We start from the raw sequence: 24,535 nt of genomic DNA, 5'->3' as shown, positions 1-24,535 counted from the left end.
TTAGTCGATCATTAGTCCAGAACTGGCTGCTGGCCCAGTAACTTAACCATTATGCCAGTGTCTTGAGTTAATGATTGGACTGAAGGACATCTAGTTCATGTTGGAATGGAGACACAAAGACTGCAGGTGCTGGAAATCTGGAGCAACACACACAAGATGCTAGAGGAACTCAGCAGGTCAGGCAGCATCTATGGAGGGAAACGAACAGTCGATGTTTCGGTCTGAGACCCTTCATCAGAACTCTGATCTGCTGAGTTCCTCCAGCATCTTTTGTGTGTTGGAGTCATTCTATGGAAGGGGAATAGATGAGGCTTCCTTTTCCAAAAATTTTCTCTTCAGGACCTCTGGACATCCGGATGTATTTTGCAGTCTGTCTCTATTGTAATGTTGTAAATGCAGAAGTCTAATTATGCACAGTAAGATTCCACAAGCAGCATGTAACGATGATGGGATTGTGAGGTGAGAGGGGGACGTTTAAAGGAGATTTATGAGGCAAGTTTATTGCACAGAGCGTGATGGGTGCCTGGAACATGCTGCCAGTGGAAGTGGTGGAAGCTGAGATGATAGCAATGTTTAAGCACGTAGACAGACACATCAACAGGCAGGGATGGAGGGATGTGGACCTTGTGCAGGCAGATGGGATTAGTTTAGGTTGGCGACAGGGTTGGCCCGGACATTGTGCGCTGAAGGGCCTGTTCCTGTGCCGTACTGTTCTATGTACGTTTTAGTGGTGTGGCTCGAGGGATTAATATTAGCTGCAGGGTACCAGGAACAGTGTTGAGGGACTTCTTGCACATTCTTGAAAGAGCAGGTTGTTTGATCCGATGGGGCATTTCTTGGCACTTGGAGCGTCAGCCTGGTTTGTGGGGAGGGGGGCCTTGAACCCATCCACACTGGCTCACCGGGGAAAGTGCAACCCTGGCTAATAGCTTAGTATGGGTCGAGACTGTACGCATTCTACTATAGTAGGTTCTCCACAAGGAGGGAGGGTAATTTCTCCGGAGAAACGCAGTGAGTGGAGGTGGATAACTTTCACCCAGAAAGCAGAGTGGAAGAAACAAACTGTGGCAATGTCTGCTGATTAAAGCAGGATAATTTCCTAGGATAGAGCACTGTGAGTGGAGGATAGCATGAGTTAGAGATGGTGTGAGGGGTGTGACTCAGTGAGCAGTGGATCCACTCAGAAAATAGAGTGGAAGAAGCGGACTGCGGCAACATGTCCTAGTAAAAAGCAGGAGTGGAGGATAGATGTATAATGTTAACGTGCCGATAACCAGTCAGTCACACTAAACAGTGTGGTCACCAAGATTGATCGACAGAGCAACTAACTAGTCCTCTTTTCAGCTCCCCCACGCCCACCCCCCCCCCCCCCCCCCGACTCAGAATCAGGTTTATTATCGCTTGTACGTCAGGAAATTTGTTGTTTTGCGGGTGTATCGTTATACCCCTACACTACCTTTCCCTTGGCTCGTGGTGCGGTTTAGGTTGCCTGTAAGGAACCTAAGATATAGGAGCAGAAGTAGGCCTCTCGGCCCTTCAAGTATGTTCCACCATTCAATCACTGCTCTCTTTTTGTAACCGCATTCTCCCTGTAACCCTTAATCCAATGGAGAACATGAATCTCTGTCTTAAATACACCCAATGACTTGGCCTCCACTGCCCTCTGTGGCAACGAATTCCACACATTCACCGCCCTCTACCTAGAGAAATTCTTCCTCATTCGGTTCCAAAGGGATGTCCCTTTATTCTGAGGCTGTGCCGTCAGATCCCGGACTCTCCTACTGATGGAAACGTCCTCTCCACGTCCGCTCTTTCATGAGCTCAGGAGGGGTGGGGCTGTGGAGTTGTCAGTGGTGGGCGGGTAAGTTTCACGGGCATGCCTCACCTCCGCCTCTCTCTGTCCTGCTCCCAGGTCACCAGCTCGCCCAGCTGCATCGACATGAAGAGTAACAACATCCCCACTGAGTTCCTGTCCCGGCACAGTGCGAAGGGTATCTTCACCTTTGTTGACCACCGCTGCTTGGGCACCGTTGGGTACCAGCCCCAGGTAGGTGCCTGCTGTCGCGACTGGGGACAGATAAAGTGGTGGGTGCTTCACAACCTTGGGATATCAGACAGGGCTCTTGCAATGGTAACGGGGTGTGCTGGTCACCTGCCTGAGTTACTACAAGGCAGGAGGCGGCCTTTTGGCTCCTCTTTAGGGTAGCATAGTGGAGCAGCTGGTCAAGCAGCTCCCTCATCTTTATTTAATATCTTTATTAGTCACATGTACATCAAAACACACAGTGAAATACATCTTTTTGCGTAGATTGTTCTGAGGGCAGCTCGTAAGTGTCGCCACGTTTCCAGCGCCAACATAGCATGCCCACAGCTTGCTAACCCGTTCGTCTTTGGAATGTGGGAGGAAACCAGAGCAACCGGAGGAAACCCACACAGACACGGAGAGAATGTACTAACTCCTTACAGACAGCAGCCAGAATTGAGCCTGGGTCGCTGGTGCTGTAATCGCGTTACACTAACCGCTACACTACCGTGCCTGCCCATAGTGCCAGAGACATGGGTTCCATGCCAACTTCTGCTGTTGTCCGCGTGTGGCATTTGCACGCTCTTTCTGTGACCGTGTGGGTTTCCCCTGGGTGCTCTGGTTTCCTCCCACATCCCAAAGATAGGGTTGGGGGGGGGGGGGTGGGGAGGTAGAGGGTGAATTGGCAGCTGTAAGTTGCCTCTAATGTGCGGTTGAGGGGGTAGTATCTGGAGTGGAGTTGACAACAGTGTGGGGAGAATAAAATGGGATCAGTTGATGATCGACATGGGCAGAAACGAGTCACTCAGAGTCTCAGCTGAGGGGGACCTACTGCTGACCTATTGCCCTGCCCTCCCCTTGTGACTGACACTGTTTCCACCAAAAGGTCTGAAGTACACTCTGTGAATTCATAAGGTAATCTCCATTGTTTTGTTTAAGGAGTTGCTGGGGAAGGATATCGTGGAATTTGCCCATCCCGAGGATAAGGGACTCCTGCGAGATAGTTTTCAGCAGGTAACGTTCCACTGAGTGGTTGAGAATTTGTTCTTGTGCTCACTGACTCTGACCAGAGCCATGGTTTAACTAGCCAGCCCACTTGGATTGATCAATATTTGTACTGTGTATTTCAAACAAAAATGATTTCGTCCAGGACAACATACTTCAGGAAGAACTGCTGGTGTGTGCAGGTGATGTGGACCTGGGAGTCTTGGTTATTTGCGAGGAGGTAACCACTCCTTGTAGATCAGGATGTAAGGAATTAGAACAGGAATCGACTGCTCCACCATTCAATAAGATCATGGCTGATCTGATATTGACCTCTGCTCCTCTTCCTTTTACCCATAGCCGTCTACTCCCCTGTAGACCAAAAGAAAATAGCTGTTTGGGGGAGAGAATTGTGAAGATTCACAATCCTCTGGGAGAAGTAGTATCACCTCAACTCCATCTTAAGAGGGTGCCTGCTCATTCTGAAGTTATCACCCCTAGTTCCAGATACCTCCCCAAGAGGAGACTCAATGGCTTCCACCAGTCAAGACCCCCCCCCCCCCACCCCCCCAACCTTCAATTAGGTTGCGTGGCATTTTTGTTGAAAGTCCATTAAGCCCAGGCCCATCTAATTTAGCCTCTTCTCCCAAGGCAGCCCTTTTAACTCAGGGACCAAACTTCTCTAGAGTCATAGACTCGTACAGCACGGAAACAGGCCCTTCAGTCCAACAGGTCCATGCTGACTAAGATGCCCATTTGCTCACGTTTGGTCCACATCCCTCTAAACCTTTCCTATCCATGTACCTGTCCAAGTACCTTCTAAACGTTGTTAATGTACCTGCCTTAACCACTTCCTCTGGCAGCTCATTCGATCTACCCACCAACCAAAGTTGCCCCTCAGGTTCCTATTAAATCTCTCCCCACTCACCTTGAACCTATGCCTTTAGTTCTTGATTCCCTAACCCTGGGAGAAAAAGTGTGCACATTGACCCTATCTATACCCCTCATGATTTTATGCACCTCTATGAGGTCACCTGTCATTCTCCTATGCTCCAATGATATCAGAAGGTAACGAGGACAGCACGCAGACGCGCACACAATGAACTGGGTACAGACAATCAAGGAAAAGCAATACCATACCCGCCACCCCTTGACTCAGTGCAGGCATGGCTCTACGCTAGTGGGGACACTACCTAGAATGCTCCTAACCCTATTAACAGTGCACACTTTACCAACGATTTCTCCAGTGCCGTTCCTCGGCCTGGGATGGAGTGGGTGATCCCTCAGAGCAATCAAAAGAGAACAAACCGGGCACATGTGGCACTCTTTATAGTGCTGGGGTTGTGGGGGGGGGAGGGGGGTGTGTGGTGGGGTTCAGCCCAGGTAGTTCAAAAAGGCCAATGGCCCGGTGCCAGCTGGGGCTAATCGATCACAAAGGGCAATGGCCCGAGGCCAGATACGAAGGTGCTTAAAGGGACCAATGGTCAGGTGTGCACTGATGGGTGGGGCGGGGCCAAACCTTGATTGACAGTGGTGTGTCTTTCGACCAGGTAATGGGCAGTGCTGTCACGTGACAGCCACGGCCCTCCACAATACACAGCCCCAAGTTTACGACAAGGTTGCGTTCCTGAGAACTGTTTGAGAGTCAGAAATGAATAACCACAGTGTGCGGGAGACTATCACAGCAAGAGCTGTGACGGGAGAGCGAGCAGGCACGTGAAGAGCGGCCGCCTGCCGGCCTCGCTGAGCAAGTCTGCTCAATCCTCCCAGCTCGACCCAGTCCCCCGATCGTTGAGTCTCGAGGGTGGGGGAGATGAGATGCGCGGAAATGCCCCAGTTCCTTCCCTGCAGAAGACGCCTGTAGTCCGCGACAGCCGGCAACCATCCCCATCTCTCCCGCCAGCCTCCCAAGTGTTCATTCATATGTCTTCAGCCTGTATACTTCACCTTAAATAAGAAGACCAAGGCCACCCCATCCCAGAAACTAGGCTTCTCTAAACTGGTTCTAATGCTAGTATATCTCACCTTGGACAAGGGGACCAAAAGCCCATGAATTGCTCGGTAAAGCCATGTATAATTCTATAAGATTTGCCTTCTATTGTGTTCCATTTCACTTGCACTAAAGACCAACTAACTAATATTATGTTAACCTTGCCTCCCCGGTGGTGTTGCTGATGCCGCTGGCTCCTCTCCCACGCTCTTCGACGACCGCAGGTGGTCACGCTGAAGGGGCAGGTGTTGTCGGTCATGTTCCGGTTCCAGACCAAGAGCCGGGAGTGGGTGGTGATCAGGACAAGCTCTTTCACCTTCCAGAACCCGTATTCCGATGACATCGAGTACATCGTCTGCACCAACACCAACGTCAAGTAGGTATTGTGGCTGTAGGAGAGAACTTAAAGGAGTTAGGAAGGCTGAAAGGGTCCATCCTGGGGAAAGAGTGGGTCAAACCAAAGGGTTCATCTTCGCGTGGAGCCAGGGATGTGGGTGATGTTCTCAATGAATAAAAATTGTAAATTGCTTTATTATTGTCACACGTACCGAGGGGCAGTGAAAAACTTTGTTTTGCATGCCATCCATACAGATCATTTCATCACAGCAGTGCATTGAGGTGGTACAGGGGAAAGCAATAGCAGAATGCAGAGTAAAGTGTTACAGTTACAGAGAAAGTGCAGACAATAAGGTGCAAGGGCCACAGTGAGGTAGATTGTGAGGTCAAGAATCCATTTTATTATACCAGGGGACCGTTCAATAGTCTTATAACAGCAGGATAGAAGCCATCCTTGAGCCTGGTGGTATGTGCTTTCAGGCTTTTGTATCTTCTTGATGGTGGGGGGGGTGGGGAAGAGAGAATGTCCGGGGCAGGTGGGGTCTTTGATTATAAAACACTACAGCACAGTACAGGCCCTTGGGCCCACAATGTTAGGCCGACGTTTTTAGCCTTCTCTATTAACCCTTTCCTCCCACCTGGCTCCCCATTTCTCTATCATTCATGTGTCTGCCTAAGAGTCTCTTAAATATCCCTAATGTATCTGCCCCCACAACCTCTGCCGGCAGTGCGTCCCACGCACCCACCAGTCCTTATGTTGGTTGCTTTACCAAGGCAGCGAGAATTCTGTCATCTTCAAGGAGAAGAACGTTACAGTAAGTTCAGGGAGCAACACGTGGATGACCTGGAGCAGGTCAGGATTAAGGAGGAGGTGTTCAGATGTCGTGGGAGGCGTAAGGGTTGATAAATCCCCAGACCCTGATGATATCTATGCTGGGTTACTATGGGAAGGAAGGGAGGAGATAGCTGGGACCCTGACTGATCTTGTCCATCTTTGTTAGCCCTGGGTAAGGTGCCAGAGGACTGGTGAATAGCCAGTGATTTTTTACTTAAGGAGAGCAGCAAGGATAAGCCAGGAAACTACAGGCCAGTGAGCCTTGCGTCAGTGGTAGGGAAATTATTGGAGGAAGTCTTAAGGGGTAGGATTTATGTAGATGTCGAAAGGCAGGGACTAATCGAGGATTGTCAGCATGGCTTGGTGCGGGGGAAATCCTGCCTCACTGTAGGTCCTCCCTTGCGTACAGCCCGTACGTACGAGGAAGCAGTATGGGTTTGCCGGCTGCCACGGGTATGTTCTGCTGTGTGGGAATGCGATTTGCAGCCGCATTTCCACCTTGTGAACAGTTCAGGGGAGCGTAATCTGGGGGCGACCTGTAATTTGATCGAGTGTTTTTGAGGAGACGACAGAGGAGACTGATGAAGGCAGGGCAGTGGATGTTGTCAGCACGGACTTCACTAAGGCATTTAAGAAGGTCCTGCGTGGTTAGCCTGATCCAGAAGGTTAAGGCACAAAGGAGCCAAGACGAACTGGCTAATTAGGTCTAAATTGGCCTGATGATGAAGGCAGAGGAGGGTGCTAGAAAGGTGTGTTTCAGATTGGAAGTCTGTGACCAGTGGTGTACCATAGTGATTGGTGCTGGGACCCTTGTCTGTCATATAAACAACCTGGATGTGAGTGGAGGAATGATTAGTAGTCTTGATCCAAATGACACAAACATTGACGGTGTGGATAACAAGCTAGGTTGTCCAAGGCTACAGCAGCTTGTAGATCAGATGGAAAGTTGGGTGGAGTGTTGATAGATGGCATTTAATCTCAATAAGTGTAAGGCGATGCATTTTGGGAAGTCAAATGTGGGTAGGATAACTAGTAGGCCACTAAGGTAGGGCAGTACGGTAGTGTGGTTAGCATAACGCTATTACAGCACCAGCAACCCGGGTTCAATTCTGGCTGCTATCCGTAAGGAGTTTGTGCATTCTCCCCGTGTCTGCGTGGGTTTCCTCCCATACTCCAAAAGACGTATGGGTTAGGAAGCTGTGAGCATGCTATGTTGGCACTAGAAGCGTGGCGACACTGGCGGGCTGCCCCCAGAACACTCTATGCAGAAGTTGCATTTCACTGTGTGTTTCAATGTACATGTGACTAATAAATATCTAATATCTAAGGAATGTTGAGGAACAGAGAGACCTTTGGGGTTCAAGTCCATCGGTCCCTAGAAGTGGCAACACAGGGTGGTGAAGAAGGCATATGGCATGCTTGCTTGCATGGCTCAGGCCAAAGGATATAAAGGTTGGGATATTATGTGGCAACTTCACAAAACGTTGGTTGGACAGCACTCGGAACACTGCAAATGCTGGAAGTCTAAAAACCGAAAATGCTGGAAACACTCAGCAGGTCAGGCAGCATCTGTGGAGAGAGGAACAGAGGTGACGATTCAGGTCAACAATCCATCATCAGCAAGCCATTCTCTGACAAAGGCCCTTGACCTGAAACGCTCCACTTCTCTCTCCACAGATGCTGCCTGACCTGCCGAGTGCTTCCAGTTTTGATTCCTTGAGTTTCCATTTGATGACACCATTCGGTTGAATAATATCAAAAGCCTGCTGCTGATCCTTTCATCCCCTGTGTCTTTTATTCCACTTAATTCATGCTTGGCATTTAACTTTCTCAACAGGCATTTGCAGCAGACGCCTGCTCTTGCTGGACAAGAGGAGCTTACGTATGATCACTCCCAGGTAATGTGGAAAATGATGTTAATCCAGACTTCTAATGCATTTCTCTGCAATGTCCTGCAAACCTCAGCAGGGCTTCAGTACAGGCCCTCCTGGTGGGGATGGGTCTATCACTGTATAACACCATGGTACGGTACCGGTAGGGACGGGTCTGTCGCTATATAACGGGTACAGTACCAGTGGGGACGAGTCTGTTGCTGTATAACACTGGGGTACAGTACTGGTGGGGACGGGTCTGTCGCTGTATAACACTGGGGTACGGTACCGGTAGGGACGGGTCTGTCGCTGTATAACACTGGGGTACGGTACCGGTAGGGACGGGTCTGTTGCTGTATAACGCCGGGGTACAGTACCAGCGGGGACGGGTCTGTCGCTGTGTAACACTGGGGTACAGTACCGGCGGGGACGGGTCTGTCGCTGTGTAACACTGGGGTACGGTACCTGCGGGGACGGGTCTGTCGCTGTGTAACACTGGGGTACGGTATCCCAGTGTTCAATTATCTTGAACTCTCCAGCTTGCCCGAAGCTTGCAGAGATCAGATGCTGTTCCAGGTGTGCTCTTCAGTCCACACTGGTCTAAGTGACCACCCTGCCACTTTGAGCTCCATCAGCCACATCCCTGGCTGCTGCCCAGACCAGGTTGTGAACGATCATCTGTTGTCCATCGAACCTTCTCTTGGTTTTCACAGGGTGTCTGGATGGCCTGGTGCTGCTCCCAGAAGCCTGTGGTGGATGGCTTCGGGGGAGTATTGAGCACTCGCTAGACTTCTGATCATAAAGGAGGGGTTATTGACATTGGAATTTACACTGAAATCTGATGCAGTTTAATCCCCATCTCCCTCCCCCTTCCTCCTCACCCTCCCTGTGTGCGGCTCGCTCTCTCTCTCGCTCGACGTTTTAGGTCAACGTACAGGCTCCAGCTTCAGATCACGCAAAACCCATCAGCAAAACAGAGCCACTCTACAGCAGGGAGACGGACACCCGATACGCTGAAATCTATTCTGGCATTGCCACAGGCAAGTAAACCTCAAATGTTTTTACAACTTATCAAAGATAAGTCTGAGCTCGGGTTGCCAAAAATAATGTCAGTCCCTCCACTGTATGTTGCTAGCAGTGGTGTGGGTTGCTGGTGCTCTTCTGACATTGGTGGGGCAGTGGTGGTGTGGTGGGTTCGATCCTGAGCTCCGCTGCTGTCTATGTGCGGTTCTTGCATTCTCCCCGCAACCATGTGGGTTCCCCCATCTTTGTCCCTCCGTCCCAAAGGCAGGGTAATTGGCCACTGTCAATTACCCCTTGGTGTAGGTAAGTGGCAAAAAGAATCAAGGGAATCAATGTTTGGGAGAATGTCTCGGGGCTACTCGGGTTGCTCTGCTGGAGATGGCATGGACTTGATGGGCCGATTGGCCTCCTGTCAAAAGGAGGGGTGTGGGTTCTAATTCTGCAGCCCATACCCCTGACTGCTCCATCAGTGTAGTGCCACTGAGGTAACCCTGCCCTCCTGGAGGGATCACCTTTTGGATGAGAACTTAAATAGAGGATGAAAATCAGAAATCTGTTTCTCTCTCCACAGATGCCACCCGACCCGCTGAGTTTTCCCAGCATTTTCTGCTTTTATTTAACTTAAGTAGTGAACCTGGCCACTCCCTTGGGAAGAGGGAAGTAAGATAATCCATGGCCAGTATTTGGAAGAGGAGCAGTTTCTTGGACTTTATTCTTTAACCAGCACAGTCATATTAACATTATGTTGATGCTGATTCCTTCCTTTAAATAAAAGGAGCTCTTGCCCTCTGCTCCCATTCACTCATTGACCAGATAATCTTGTTCACATCTCATCCCATCCCTTTGGTCACTCCAATTTTCCCCCGTCAGAGACCTCTTCCTTCCCTACAGCTGTACAAGCTTCTTGCGTCTCCTTTTCAGTTCTCTGAATGAGATGTTGACTCCCGTTTCCCTTCCCACCGATGCGGCCTGACCTGCTGAGTTTTTCAAGCCTGCCCCCCTATTGCAAAGGAAACAATGCCGGCTTAGCCAACGTAACCTCCACCCATCACCTCCTAGCCTCTGTCGCTATCCCCCACCTGACTCTGTCTGCCAGTCAACCCCCACATCTCCTGGACCTACCTATCGCTTGCCAGCTCTTGCCCTCACCCCCTCATACCGGCACTCTCCCCTCTTTTTCAGTTTGAATGAAGAGCCTTGACTGGAATCATCGACTGTCCATTTCCCTCCACGGATGCTGCCTGACCCACTGAGTTCCTCCAATGACGTTTCTTTTTTTTGGCTCCAGATTCCAGTAGCTGCGGTCTCTTGTGTCTCAAGCTTAACCATTCTTTCTCCAACAACTAAATGGCTTATTGGGTTTCTCTGCTTCGTTCCATGTGCGCATTGATTCGCTGTCATATTTCGTACGTGACTGCCTTTCAAAATCAGAAGTTAATCTTTTTGGTGCCTCCTGAAGTTTTATATCAAACATAATTTCAGTCTTTCCTGCTGCGTTAAGCAATTTACAACACGTTGGATGTTTCATTGGAGGTGCTTTTCTTTATTTGTTCCGTGTATTGCAGCTGACCAGAACAAGGCAATTTCGTCTACGCCAGCAGCCGGGAGCCAGCAGATCTACCAACAGGGGACCTCCTTCCCACAGGCACGTCCAGCGCAGAGCTTCAGGTGAGTTTTGCCTTCATTAGGGCACCCCAGACCATCGAAGCCCAAGGCTGGCACGTAACCCTACCCTCTGACACGCCCTCTTCCCATCCCACCCAATGGGCTCCCGACCAGAGCGCCAGCAGCCACGTAACCTTCCCCCTTGGTCCTTCTCGCACTCTGAACCTCGGGGCAGGACTGGCAGATTTTGTTGGACGTCATTCTAATTAATCCTCCAATACACTTTTAACTTCTAAGATGTGAAAGTAATATGATAAATTTTCCAGTGAATCCTGGTGAGTTCAAAGGGAGGACTGGGGCCCCAGTCTGTCAAAGTCATTGTCACATGCACAAGTCCACGTGTGCACAGGTACAATGAAAAACTTACTTGCAGCAGCATCATGGGCACAGAGCATCAGATGAGCAGCATTCACAAGAAAAACGTAAATTGTACACAATTTTTACAAGAAAGAACACAAAAAGCACAAAGTCCATTTTAGTGCAAAGTTGTCCCATTGTTGCTGTACTGAGGCAATGATTAGGGGTGTGCAGGTTGGTTCAAGAACCGAATGGTTGAAGGGAAGTAGCCGTTCCTGAACCTGGTGGTGTGGTGTTAAAGGAAGCACGAGAACCATTTAGGAGTGTATCAGCAGGGCAGGCATCTGTCTGTTGGATATCTTCCCTGTTCTTGTAAGCAATCCTGTGGGACCTTTGCAACACTTGCATCACACATTTTCATGGGATGGGGTTGACATTTATTGTCCAAGCACAGTTATTCCACCCCACCCCCATCCTATTCAGACCACAAGCCTGGAATCACTCGGGCCCAGACCAGGTAAAGAGTCATACAGAGGTACAGCAGGGAAAACAGGCCCTTCTGCCTACTGTGTCTGTACTGACCATCGGGATGTCTGAACATTTGGGTAGCAGGTTATTGAAGTCTCACTGTACTTCAAAGTTGGCGTTGAGCAGTGGGGACAATTTTCTATATTGAAGGAGTTATTGGAATTGGTTTATTATTGTCATGTACCGAGGTACAGTGAAAAACTTGTCTTGCAGACCAATCGTACAGGTCAATTCATTACACAGTGCAGTTACATTGAGTTAGTACAGAGTGCATTGATGTAGTACAGGTAAAAACAATAACAGTACAGAGTAAAGTGTCACAGCTACAGAGAAAGTGCAGTGCAATAAGGTACAAGGTCACAACAAGGTAGATCATGAGGTCAGAGTCCGGCTTATCGTATAAAGGAACCGTTCAATAGTCTTCTCACAGTGGGGCAGAAGCTGTCCTTAAGTCTGGTGGTACGTGCCCTCAGGCTCCTGTATCTTCTACCCGATGGGAGAGAAGAGAGAATGTCCCAGGTGGGTGGTGTCTTTGATTATGCTGGCTGCTTCACCAAGACAGCGAGAGGTAAAGACAGAGTCCAAGGAGGGGAGGCTGGTGTCTGTGATGCTCTGGGCTGTATCCACAACTCTGCAGTTTCCTGCAGTCCTGGGCAGACCATTTGCTATACCAAGCTGTGATACAACCAGATAGGATAAAAAGACAAAGGTCTGGTGTTTGTTACCAGAGAGCGTGCAGTGAAGTGCAATAACCTTCAGTGAGTACTTAGTCCTGAGAGTTTCCCGAACGTCTATAGTCTGTGGAGGTGTGAGCTGTAAATGCTATTTGCTGGCACTTGCACCTCTGAGGACGGTTGTGGATTTATCCCCCTTTCAGAGAGACAAAATTTCAGCTGATGATTCAGTGCGGTATCGAGGGAGTGCTGCAGGGCTGTAGATGCTATCTTTGGTTATGATCTTGTGGGGATAATGGACGTAGTGTAAAGCATAGAGTATCACGGTAGTGTAGCGGTTAGCGTAACACTATCACAGCACCAGCAACCCAGGTTCAATTCCTGCTGCTGTCTGGGAGGAGTTTATACGTTCGCCCCGTGTCTGCGTGGGTTTCCTCCGGGTGCTCCGGTTTCCTCCCACATTCCAAAGATGTACGGGTTAGGAAGTCGTGGGCATGCTATGTTGGCGCCGGAAGCATGGCGACACTTGCGGGCTGCCCCCAGAACACACTGTACACAAGAGATGCATTTCGCTGTGTGTTTCGCTATACATGTGACTAAAGAGATCTTAACTGGAGTTTAACCACGTAATTAAATAAATCTGCTGTGGAAAAACATCAAAATTGTGACCATTTTAATACCGCAAAATCAGAATCCATCAGAGAAGGAGGTCACTATCCTCAGTGGCACAGCAGGTAGAGCCGCTGCCTCACAGCGCCGGAGACCTGGGTTCGATCCTGATCTCTGGCGCTGTCTGTGTGGAGCCTGCATGTTCTCCCTGTGACTGCTTGGGTTTCCTCTGGTTGATCCAGTTCTCTCTCACCCCAAAAATGTTCAGGTTGGTGAATTAATTGGCCGCTGTAACTGTCCCCAAGCGCAAGTGAGTGGTAGAATCTGGGGGCAGTTGATGGGAAGATGCGGAGAATTGGGATTGATGTAGGATTGGTGCAAATGGATGGTTGTCGGTTAGCAAGAACTAGTTGGGCTGAAGGGCCTGTTTCCCTGCTGTATCTCCCTATAATTCTGTGTCTAGCTAGTCTGGGCCAAAGTGCTCCTGGACTTGTGGTCAACTCTTCACTGCTGTCTGAGTGGGTCTTGGGAAAACAATGGGGGATGGCCATTAGATGTCAACCCCATACCATAAGTACAAGTGATGTGCATGGTCTGTCTGTAAGAACAGGGAAGGTCTCCAATGTACTGATGCCTCAATTATTAGCACATTGCCAATTGTTGATGATGACAAGTTAGCTGCATCAGTGGCCCACGTTACAACAGTAACCACGCTTCAAGGATGTATTCCATTGGCTGTAAAACATTTTTGGGCATCCAAGACGACGTGAAAGGTGCTATATGAATGCAAGTCTTCCTGTAACAGTTTGGCACAGTGAATCAGAGGATGGTAGACACATACAGCATGGAAATGGGCCCTTCTGACCAAGTTGTTTACCTGAGCCGGTCCCATTTGCCTGCGTTTGGCCCAATATCCTCCAAACCGTTCCTATCCATGTACCCATCCAACTGTCTTTTAACTGGACCCGCCTCAACCACTTCCTCTGGCAACTCGTTCAATGTACACACAACCGTCCATGGGGGAAATCTTCCCCTCGGGTCTATTTTAAATCTGTCCCCTCTCACCTTAAACCTGTGCCCTCTAGTTTTAGACACCCCTACCCTGGGAGAAAGACAGTGACAATTATCTATGCCCTTCATAATGGTCTTGCCACCCACCAACCATCCATTTGCACCAATCCTACATCAATCCCAATTCTCCGCACCTTCCCATCACCTCCCCCCAGATTCTACCACTCACCCACACTTAGGGACAGTGACAGTGGCCAATTAATTCACCATTCTGAACATTTTTGGGGTGAGAGAGAGAACTGGAGCAACCAGAGGAAACCCGCGCAGTCACAGGGAGAACGTGCAGGCTCCACACAGACAGTGCCAGAGATCATAATTGTATAAGTTTCTATAACTACCCAGGCAGGATTCTGGGCAGTGTGGAGGAGCAGAGGGGTCTGGGGGTTCTTATCCACCGATCCCTGAAAGTTGCCTCACAGGTGGATAGGTGGAAAGCTTATGGGAAGTTAGCTTTCATAAGTGGTGGGATCGAGTTTAAGAGCCGTGAGGTAATGACGCAGCTCCTCAAAACTCTGGTGAGACCACACTTAGAGTACTGTGTCCAGTTCTGGTTGCCTCATTATAAGTAGGATGTGGAAGCGTTGGAAAGGGTGCAGAGGAGATTTACCAGGATGCTGCCTGGTTTGGAGAGTACGCATTATGAGGAGAGACTGAGGGAGCTAGGACTTTACTCTTTGGAGAGGAGGATAGAGGTGTACAAAATATTCAGAGGAATAGATAGACATTCAGCGCCTCTTTCCCAGGGCACCAATGCTCAATACAAGAGGGCATGGCTTTAAAGTAATGGGTAGGAAGTTCAAGGGAGATATCAGAGGGAGGTTTTTTACCCACAGAGTGGTTGGGGCGTGGAATGCGCTGCCTGGGGCGGTGGTGGAGGCAGGTACATTGGTCAAATTCAAGAGATTGCTAGATGATTACATGGAGGAAGTTAAAATAGAGGGATATGTGGGAGGAAGGGGTTAGATAGTCTTAGGCGAGGTTTAAAGGTTGGCACAACATTGTGGGCCGAAGGGCCTGTATTGTGCTGGACTGTTCTATGAATGTCACCCCTTGGCCTCCTATGTTCCAGGGAAATCAGCCCCAGCCTAACCAGTCTCTCCTTATAACTCGAGCCCTCCAGATACAGTAACGTAAATCTATATTACACCCTTCAAAATGTACTGCCGTCCTTCCTATAGCAGGGCGACCAGAGAGGGCAGCAAGAGTCGAGCACGGTGACGTGGGATGGGGGCGGGGGACACGTAAGGTTCTGCTCCCTGCAGGACAACCGCTGAACTATCTGGTAATCCATTCGCGCCGAAAGGTTGCTGACGTCCTCCTTTGCTTCTCTCTCTCGCCCCAGCAGCACCGGCATCACGCCCTCGGTGAATGTTGTCCAGCAGCCAGCTTCGGCGGGGCAGATCCTGGCCCAGATCTCCCGGCAGTCGGCCGGCAGCCAGGTCACGGGGAACGCCTGGAGCGGAAGTCGCCCCCCGTTCCCAGCGCAGGTATTTATCCCTTGGCACCCGGCGTTTTATTTCTCTAGAAGCGTCGAGTTTCTCTCCTCCATCCCACCCCTGCTTTTGAAGAAAGTGCCATTCATCTGCAGATTGGGAATCCTAGAACAGTCCAGCACAATACAGGCCCTTCGGCCCACAATGTTGTGCCAACCTTCAAACCTCGCCTAAGACTATCTAACCCCTTCCTCCCACATATCCCTCTATTTTAAATTCCTCCATATGCTTATCTAGCAATCTCTTGAATTTGACCAATGTACCTGCCTCCACCACCGCCCCAGGCAGCGCATTCCACACCCCAACCACTCTCTGGGGGGAAAAACCTTCCTCTAATATCTCCCTTGAACTTCCCACCCATTACTTTAAAGCCATGCCCTCTTGTGTTGAGCATTGGTGCCCTGGGAAAGAGGTGCTGGCTGTCCACTCTATCTCTTCCTCTGAATATTTTGTACACCTCTATCATGTCTCCTCTCATCCTCCTCCTCTCCAAAGAGTAAAGCCCTAGCTCCCTCAGGCAGCATCCTGGTAAATCTCCTCTGCACCCTTTCCAAAGCTTCTACACCCTTCCTATAATGAGGCGACCAGAACTGGACACAGTACTCTTAAGTGTGGTCTCACCAGAGTTTTATAGAGCTGAATCATTACCTTGCGGCTCTTAAACTTGATCCCTTGACTTATGAAAGCTAACATCCCATAAAATTTCTTAAGTACCCTATCCACCTGTGAGGCAACTTTCAGGGATCTGTGGATATGAAGCCCCCAGATCCCTCTGCTCCTCTACACTACCCAGAATCCTGCCATTAACTTTGTACTCCGCCTTCCAAAGTGTACTACCTCACACTTCTCTGGATTGAACTCCATCTACCACTTCTCAGCCCAGCTCTGCATCCTACAGGTCAAAGTTGAGTTTATTGCCATATGCACAACAAAATTAAAACATAACAACTCTAGTGCAAGTTGAGAGGGAGAGAGGAAAAGAAATATAGTCCGAGGTAGTGTTATGGTCCTGATGGCTGTGGGGAAGAAGCTGTTATTGAACCTTGAGGTGTGTGTCTTCAGGCTCCTGTACCTACCACCTCCCTGGCCAGCACATTCCAGGCATCTACCACTGTCTGCGGGCAAGTGGGATTGGTGTAATGAAGGCTTGCCTTTTTATTAGTTGAGACATTGAGTTCAAGAGTTGGGAGGTTACGTTGCAACTTTATAAAACTAGTCAGGCCGCATTTGGGAGTATTGCATTCGATTTTGGTCGCCTCTTTACAGGAAGGATGTGGAGGCTTTGGAGAGGGTGCAGAAGAAGTTTACCAGGATGCTGCTTGGATTAGAGGGCATGTGCTGTAAGGAGAGGTCAGACAAACTTGGGTTGTTTTCTCTGGAGCGGCAGAGGCTGAGGGGAGACCTGATTGAGGTTAATAAGATTATGAGGGGCATCGATATAGTAGACAGCCAGTATCTTTCTCCCCAGGGTCTCCAGGACATGCATTTAAGGCAAGAGGGGGTAAGTTCAAAGGAGATGTGTGGGGCAAGTTTTTTTTAACACAGAGTGGTGGGTGTCTGGAATGCGCTGCCAGGGGTGGTGGAGGCAGATACGATGGAGGGGTTTCTTTCGATAGGCACGTGAATGTGCAGAGAACGGAGGGAGATGGACATTGTGTAGACAGAAGGGATTAGTTTAGTTAGGCATTTAATTCCACAACAAGCCCAGCGTCAAGCACATTCGCAACGCAGGCAGCCCAGTGTCTCCCGGGAGCTTCCAAACTTGTGGCCCTCCCAGCCCTAAAGTCGTGCCTGGGTTTAAGCCGCCCGATCGGAGCCGTGGAAGGCATCCGTTTTACTTTTTCTTGTGCCTTTTCCAGCAGATGGGAACGCAGGGAGCGAAGACGCCGTCACCTCCATTTGGGATGGGAGCCGGTCACAACTTCACAGCCAACGCTGCTTCCTTCAGCCCTCTGGCCAGCCCTGTAGCCACGTCCTCGGCTGGAGGTACCGCCTACCCAACGCTCGCCAGTCGCGCCCCTGCTTTCGGTAGGTGGCCACCTCGGTTTGCTATTCCCCTCGTCCTGGGTGCAGAGGACTCCACCTGGATCCTACCCCTCATCTGCACACTAGGGGCCATTTGCAGCAGCCAGTTAACCTTTTAGAATTGGAATTGCTTTATTATTGTTGCATGTACCGAGATACAGTGGGAAACTTTGTTTTGCATGAAGAGTACATCACAAGAGTACATCGAGGTAGTATAAGGGAAAAGCAATAACAGAATGCAGAGTAAAGTGTTACAGTTACGGAGAAAGTGCAGTGCAGGCAGACAGTAAGGTGCAAGGGCCACGATGAGGTAGATTGTGTCGGATCTGGTTATTTTCGAATCCGCATGTTCTTTCATGAGTCCAGGAATGAGTTGAAAGCAACTTGGTGCATCACAAAATTTTATTGGAAAAGTTTAAAACAAAGAAACAGTCACAGAGCACACGCCACTAGCTTTACTACTGGGAGATGAGCCGAGACAAAAGGAACTAAAGATGAGCTCAGGCCGGCGGGGGGGGTGGGGAAGAGAGTGAGAGTGAGAGAGAGAGAGAGAGAGAGGCAAGAAAGAGAAGCAAGAGAGCAATTAACAAAAAAATGACACCTTTTATACCTGAGATCAGAGGTACTCCTTAGTTAACAATAGTCCAATCAGGAAACCTATTAGATACCTGTGGCAAAACCAACCAATGAGCGAGCAAACATATTCACCTGATGGAGGAACCAATAAGCTAGGAAGCAGCCATTCCTTGTGCAGCCACTTGAGGCGTATTAAACACTATACATGTTTAAAAAAAAACTAATTGAAACAGTCGAATCCAACAATTGTGAGGTCAAGAGTCCATCTTTAATGTACAAGAGGAAGCGGAATTGGTTTATTATTGTCACATGTACGGAAGTACAGTGGAAAAACTTGTCTTGCATACCGTTCGTACAGATCAATTCATTACACAGTGCACTGAGGTAGTTCAAGGTAAAACAGTAACAGAATGCAGAATAAAGTGTTACAGTTACAGAGAAAGTGCAGTGCAGGCAGACAATAAGATGCAAGGGCCACGGAGAGGTAGATTGTGAGGTCAAGAGTCCATCTTATCGTACTCGGGAACCGTTCAATAGTCTTATAACAGCGGGATAGAAGCTGTCCTTGAGCCTGGTGGTACGTGCCCTCAGGCTTTTGTATCTTCTGCCCGATGGGAGGGGGGAGAAGAGAGAATATCTGGGGTGGGAGGGGTCTTTGATTATGTTGGCTGCTTTTCTGAAGCAGTGAGAAGTGTAGTCGGGGTCCACAGAGGGGAGGCTGGTGTGTGTAATGGACTGGACTGTGTCCCCAACTCTCTGATTTCTTGTGGTCTTGGGCAGAGCAGTTGCCATACCAAGCGGTGATGCATCTCAATATGTTTGGGATGGTGGGGGTGGGGGGGGTAACTTGCACACCTTGCACACTCGGAGAATGTGCAAACTCCCCGCAGGCAGTTCTGGAGGTCGGGATTGAACCGGGGTTGTTGGAGCCGTCAGGCAGAAGCTCTGCCGGATACTGCACCTTCTGTATTCAGATACCATCCATCAAGCCCACAGCCTCAGACGGGGTCAGGCTTGGCTCTACTGACCCTTGTGGTCAAACAGCCATCAGGTCCACCAAGTCCAGACCAGTGTTCAGAGACTGCTGCAATCTTCACCCTCGCCGTGCCTCGTTCCATCTGCCTCTCCATTTGTTGCTGTCTCTTCCCCACCGTCATCAACCTACCATAGAGCCAAAAGAGTGCCGAAACAGGTCATTCGGCCCACCGAGTCTGCACCGACCATCAGCCAGCCGTTCATCCCATTTTATTCTCCCCACATTCCCATCAACTCCCCCCAGCATCCATCTCCCGCCCACACACTGGGATCAGTTTACAGCAGCCAATTTACCCACCAACCCGCACGTCGTTGGCATGTGGGAGGAAACTGGAGCACCCGGCAGAAACCCACATGATGACAGGGAGGACGTGCAAACTCTGCGCGCATGCGCGCGCGCACACACACACACACACACACACACACACACACACACACACAGGAGGTCAGGAGGGATATAGATCATGTGTTGTTTCAATTGGCATCTGCTGCGGTTGGCACAGACACTTTGGGCCGAAGGGCCTATTCCTGTGCTGTTCTATGTACTGCAGTACCAACCACACATCTGTGGGATTGTGATTAAAAATCCTTCTGGTTCCAGGGGAAGAAATCTGCTTTCCGTGCCTGGTCTGGGGTTCTACGTGACTTCAGAGCCACTGGTATGGTTGACTCCTGATCTTCTCCCCAACTCGGGTACAATTGGGGATGGCCAATAAATGCTGGCGTTGCCGGTGATGTGTGTGAATGAACAAATTAAAATATATTTTTGATCTTGCTGCGTTTCAGTAAGAGTTTCCTGAGGCCATGACTGTCTCTGTACAGTACAGATCTTCTTAACCAGAGAAAGCTTTTCCTTGTGACTTGCAGCTGAGGCCGGTCAGGCGAGTTCGCAGTTCCAGAGCCGACCTGCAGAGGGAGCGTCGGTGTGGCCGCAGTGGCAGGGACAGCATCATGCACAGACGCCCGCCGAGCAGCACACACATCAGGCCCAGAGCCAGCCCGAGGTGTTTCAGGTACGTCCAGTCACCCTGCATCTGCCCTTCTCCTTTCCCTGCGCACGTCCAGGGCTGATTTCCTCAGAGCAGAGAAGATTAAGGGGAGATTTAATCGAGGCATTGCAATCCGGCAGAAAAGTTTCAGTGGCAATTTAATCGAAGCATTCCAGTCCAGCAGAGAAAGGTAGGAGATTTAATCAAAAGTATTCCAATCTTGCAGAGAAAGTTGAAGGGAGATTAAATCAAGGCATTCCAATCCCGCAGCCAAGGTTAAGAGGAGATTAAATTGAGGTGTTTCATTCCAGCAGAGAAGGTTAAGGGGAGATTTAATCGAGGTGTTCGAATCTGGCGGAGGAGGTTAAGGGGAGATTTAATCGAGGTGTTCGAATCTGGCGGAGGAGGTTAAGGGGAGATTTAATCGAGGTGTTCGAATCTGGCGGAGGAGGTTGAGAGGAGATTTAAAGCATTCCAATGCTGCAGAGAAGGTTGAAGGGTGATTTGATAATTGGTTTGTCACATGTACTGAGATACAATGAAAAGATTCGTTTGCATGCCATCCAGACACATCATTCCGTACACAATTACATCGAGGGAGTATAAAAGGAAAAACAAGAATGCAGAATAAAATGGTTCAGTTACAGAGAAAGTGCAGTGCAGGTAGACAGATAAGGTGCAAGGTCCAAAACAAGGTGGACTGGGAGATCAGGGGTTCCTTATCGTACAAGAGGTCTGTTCAAGCGTTTTATAACAGTGGGGTAGATGATTAATCGAGGGGTTCCAGTCTGGCAGAGAAGGTTAAGGGGAGATTTAATCGAGGGGTTCCAGTCTGGCAGAGGACGTTATGGGGGCTTTATTGGAGATGCTCAAAATCCAAGTAGGGTCTCGGTAGAGTATCCACTGACAGGCAGGTCAGTAACCGGTGGACACGGGGTGCAGTACATGGGACGGATGATCAGTGTGTCATCTCTTCACTGGAACTTGCTGCCTTCACACAGGAACTTTTAAGTGGTTGAAAAGGCCCATGTCAGTGGAACGGGGGAGTTATTTCCCTCTACAGACACAGCCTGACCCTCTTTGAGTTCCTCCAGTGGTTTATTTTGTTTAACCTCAGCTATAAATTGACCAAGTGTGGTCTCCGTTCCGTCAGAAATGCTCTGTTAAATCCAAGAGCTCCCTGAAGGGTTCACTTGATGTCGGCTGTGGCCCGTGTGTGTATCAGGAAAGTTAATGGTCCACTTCCAAGTCTCGGGCACTTAACGGACACTTGGTCCCAGGGAGAACGTGCAGACTCCACGTACAGACAGTGCCGGAGGTCGGGATTGAACCCAGGTTGCTGGAGCTGTGAGGCAGCATCACCACTAGTTCTAGCACCATATCACATCTTATAAATGGATGGCAGCACCATTACAAATAGAAAACATTATTGTCATAGTTCCATACAACACAGAAAGAGGAAGAGGCCACTGGGTCTATGCCGTTGCTCCCAGCCCCTCTCTTGGGCACTAGCTCAAGTCCCGTGAGGGGTCGGTAAATGCTCCCTGCCCATCACCATTCCAGTTATTCCTGTGATCTACACGCTTGCAGACAGCTGCCCTGTTCGGCTCGTCCTTGGTGAGCTAGCACGTCATGCACCTCGTGAGGCCTCATCACAGCCCTTGCTCGAGCTGCCTCGCTGTTCTGCTTGGGCACTTCCCACCAATGTGGCCCTTTGCACCGCCTCGTTGGTCTGGATGTTCCAAGTTTTACCCAATCGCAGCTTGCTCGGGTCTCTTTCTGAGGAATGTGGCTAATTCTTGGCACCTCCAAGCCACCTCCTGTGAACGCCAGCGACCCAGGTTCAATTCCGGCCGCTGTCTGTCAGGAGTTTGTACATTCTCCCTGTGTGTCAGCGTTGGTTTCCTCCGGGTGCTCCAGTTTCCTCCCACATTCCAAAGACATACAGGTTAGGAAGTTGTGGGCATGCTATGTTGGCGCCAGAAGTGTGGCAACACTTGCGGGCTGCCCCCAAAACACTCTACGCAAAAAATGCATTTCACTGTGTGTTTCGATGTACATGTGACTAATGAAATCTTCTAAAGCATCTGAGCCATCCAGCACAGAAACAGGCCCTTCGGCCCACCATATCTGTGCTGACTGTCAAGTACCCATCTATATTAATCCCATTTACCAGCACTTGGTCCACATCCTTCTCTGCCTTGTTGATTCAAATGCTCGTCCAGATACTAGTGTCGTGAGAGTCCCTGCCTCCACCACCCCCCTTGGTCAGTGCGTTCCACATTCCAGCTGCCCTCTGGTTGGGGAAAAAAAATCTTCCTGAGATCCCCTTTGAATCTCTTTCTCTTCCCCCTCCACCCCCTTCCCTAAAGGTTCAGGCACCTCTGAGAGGAAAAGTTTCCTACTATTTGCCCTATCTAAGTCCCTCATGATTTTGTACATCTCCAACAGCTCTCCCCTCACCTTCCTAAAGACAATTCAAGTTACAAACATTTCTCTTCAGTCCTGGGAGTTCGCTTGCAGCCAAAGTCCCAGCGTTTTAATAATGCAGTACCTGAAAATTCTGGGAGGTGGCAGTGTTGAGCTGAGTGGCAAGTCTGGTTTGAGGGGCTGAACGGCCTGGAACTTCCTCTGTTCCTCATTTTAGTCGGAGTCATAAAGTGCGGAAACAGGCCCTTTGGCCCAACCAGTCCATGCCGACCAAGATTCCCATCCCATTTGCCCGCGTTTGGCCCATATCCCTCTAAACCCTTCCTATCCATGTACCTGTCTTTTAAATTGTTTTTGCACCTGCCTCAGCCACCTCCTCTGGCAGCTCGTTCCACATACTATATGTACTAACCTCTGCGTTTTCTTAAAAATAAATGTTCCCCTCAAGTTCCTGCTGAACCTCTCCCCTCTCACATTAAACCTTTGCCCTCTGGTTCTAGAATCTCCAACCCTGGGGAGAATGGACTGTGCGCATTCACCCTGTCTATGCCCCTCATGATCTTATATACCTCTGTAAGATCACCTCTCAGTCTCTAATGCTCCTAGCCTGCCCAACCTCTCCCTGTGTTTTAATAACATTTTTGTTTTGGTTTAACCCCACAGGATATGCTGTCCATCTACGAAGAGCAAGGCACCACCTACAACAGCGACGAGTTCTCGGAGCTCCCCATGTTCCCACCGTTCTCGGAGTAACCCCGAAGCACCGATGGGGAAAAGTTGGTCTCGTCTGTTTTCTTTTATTGCTCAGCACACCCTCTCTCTGCCCGCCTCGACGGAAGTGTTTGTGTGCGTGCGTGCGTGCGCGTAAAACTGTGCACTCAGAAGTATCTCGGTAAATCTCACCCGCCCCGGACCCTGGTCAACTCCTCGTTGGTGTTGAACTGTCGTAACTTGTGCTTCCGGCGCCCGTTGTGTTTTCGTAACCTTGAGCGGGGAGTAATGTCTCTGGATGCCCCCAGGGTCTGTCTCTGCCTGCAGTCCCACCCTGTTGGCGAGTGTGCGTCCCCCTCCCTCCCTCAAGTGGCAGTTTGCCGTTTGCTCTGTGCCCACCTTGAGCTGCGGGATAAGCATTGGCCAGCACTGAGGGGGATCCACCTCAACCCTTGTCCCACCTGAAGCATGGAAGACCCCAGAGGTATTTACGAGGGGTCCTCACAGTTTGCATCGACCTGCTTGAGTTGTACAAAGCCTGGTCACTCTCACTAAAAACCCTGAGCAGGGCGTCCCAAATAGTGGCATTCACTGCCTTCTCTCTCGCCCCTAGTAACAGTGACGTGTGCCCTGACGTTACTCAGCTTCCCCCCGCCCCGCCCAAGAGAACTCTGGGTGGCACACTGGCGCAGTGGGTAGTGCCACTGCCCCCAGACCACCGGAGACCCGGGTTCGACCCCAACCTGTGTGTGTGTGCGCGCGTGCGTGCGTGCGGTGTTTGCACGTTCTCCCTGAGACCCTGCCGGGTTCTCCGGTTCCCTCCCACATCCCAACGATGGGCAGGGTCGGTGGGTTAACTGGCCGATGTAAATTCCCCCCCATCTGGGGTGAGGGGTATAATCCAGGGGGAGCTGATGGGAACGTAGGGAGAATAAAATGGGATCGGTGGATGGTCGGCATAGCCTCAGTGGGCCGAAGGGCCTGTTTCCGTGCTGCAGCTCTCCGTGACTGAGTGGATACACCCCCAGGGTCTTTTCGGCAGGATATAGTTCAGGAAGGTCCCACCCTCTCCTTGGTACAACATCCACAGATGCACAGCAGCAGCCCACTGAAGTTTCCTTGGCAGCCGCTCCCGAACCCCTGCCCCCCACCCCCACAAGAGGGGCTGGCGGTTCTCTCAATGGCACCAGGTCAAATCCCCGAGCTTGGACCGCCACACAGGGTCCAGCGGTCCCACTCTGTTGCAGGGCACTTGGGGACGAGCGATGAGTCCTGTGGTCCCACACCCCGAAGGATTTATCTTCGTTTTGGAGATTTAAGGAGATTTAAAGATATTCCTGCAGAGACCCCTGTGCTTTTTGAGTGTAGGA

General features: G+C 50.1%; 1 protein-coding gene across 1 annotated transcript in view; it reads left to right on the top strand.

Moving 5' to 3' along the window:
• Positions 1-23,265, top strand: part of LOC127587338 (aryl hydrocarbon receptor nuclear translocator-like) — a 60,707-nt gene extending 37,442 nt beyond the window's left edge. Inside the window, 10 exon segments of the mRNA XM_052045586.1 lie at positions 1,913-2,047; positions 2,963-3,037; positions 5,222-5,373; positions 8,006-8,066; positions 8,965-9,079; positions 10,628-10,730; positions 15,249-15,393; positions 17,259-17,427; positions 19,903-20,048; positions 23,118-23,265. Coding sequence (XP_051901546.1) covers positions 1,913-2,047; positions 2,963-3,037; positions 5,222-5,373; positions 8,006-8,066; positions 8,965-9,079; positions 10,628-10,730; positions 15,249-15,393; positions 17,259-17,427; positions 19,903-20,048; positions 23,118-23,207 — 1,191 coding nt within the window. The 3' untranslated portion in view covers positions 23,208-23,265.
• Positions 23,266-24,535: the final 1,270 nt, after the last annotated feature.

Source organism: Pristis pectinata, chromosome 40, assembly GCF_009764475.1.
Source record: "Pristis pectinata isolate sPriPec2 chromosome 40, sPriPec2.1.pri, whole genome shotgun sequence".
Taxonomy (NCBI): domain Eukaryota; kingdom Metazoa; phylum Chordata; class Chondrichthyes; order Rhinopristiformes; family Pristidae; genus Pristis; species Pristis pectinata.
This window is presented reverse-complemented; position numbering and strand designations above follow the sequence as displayed.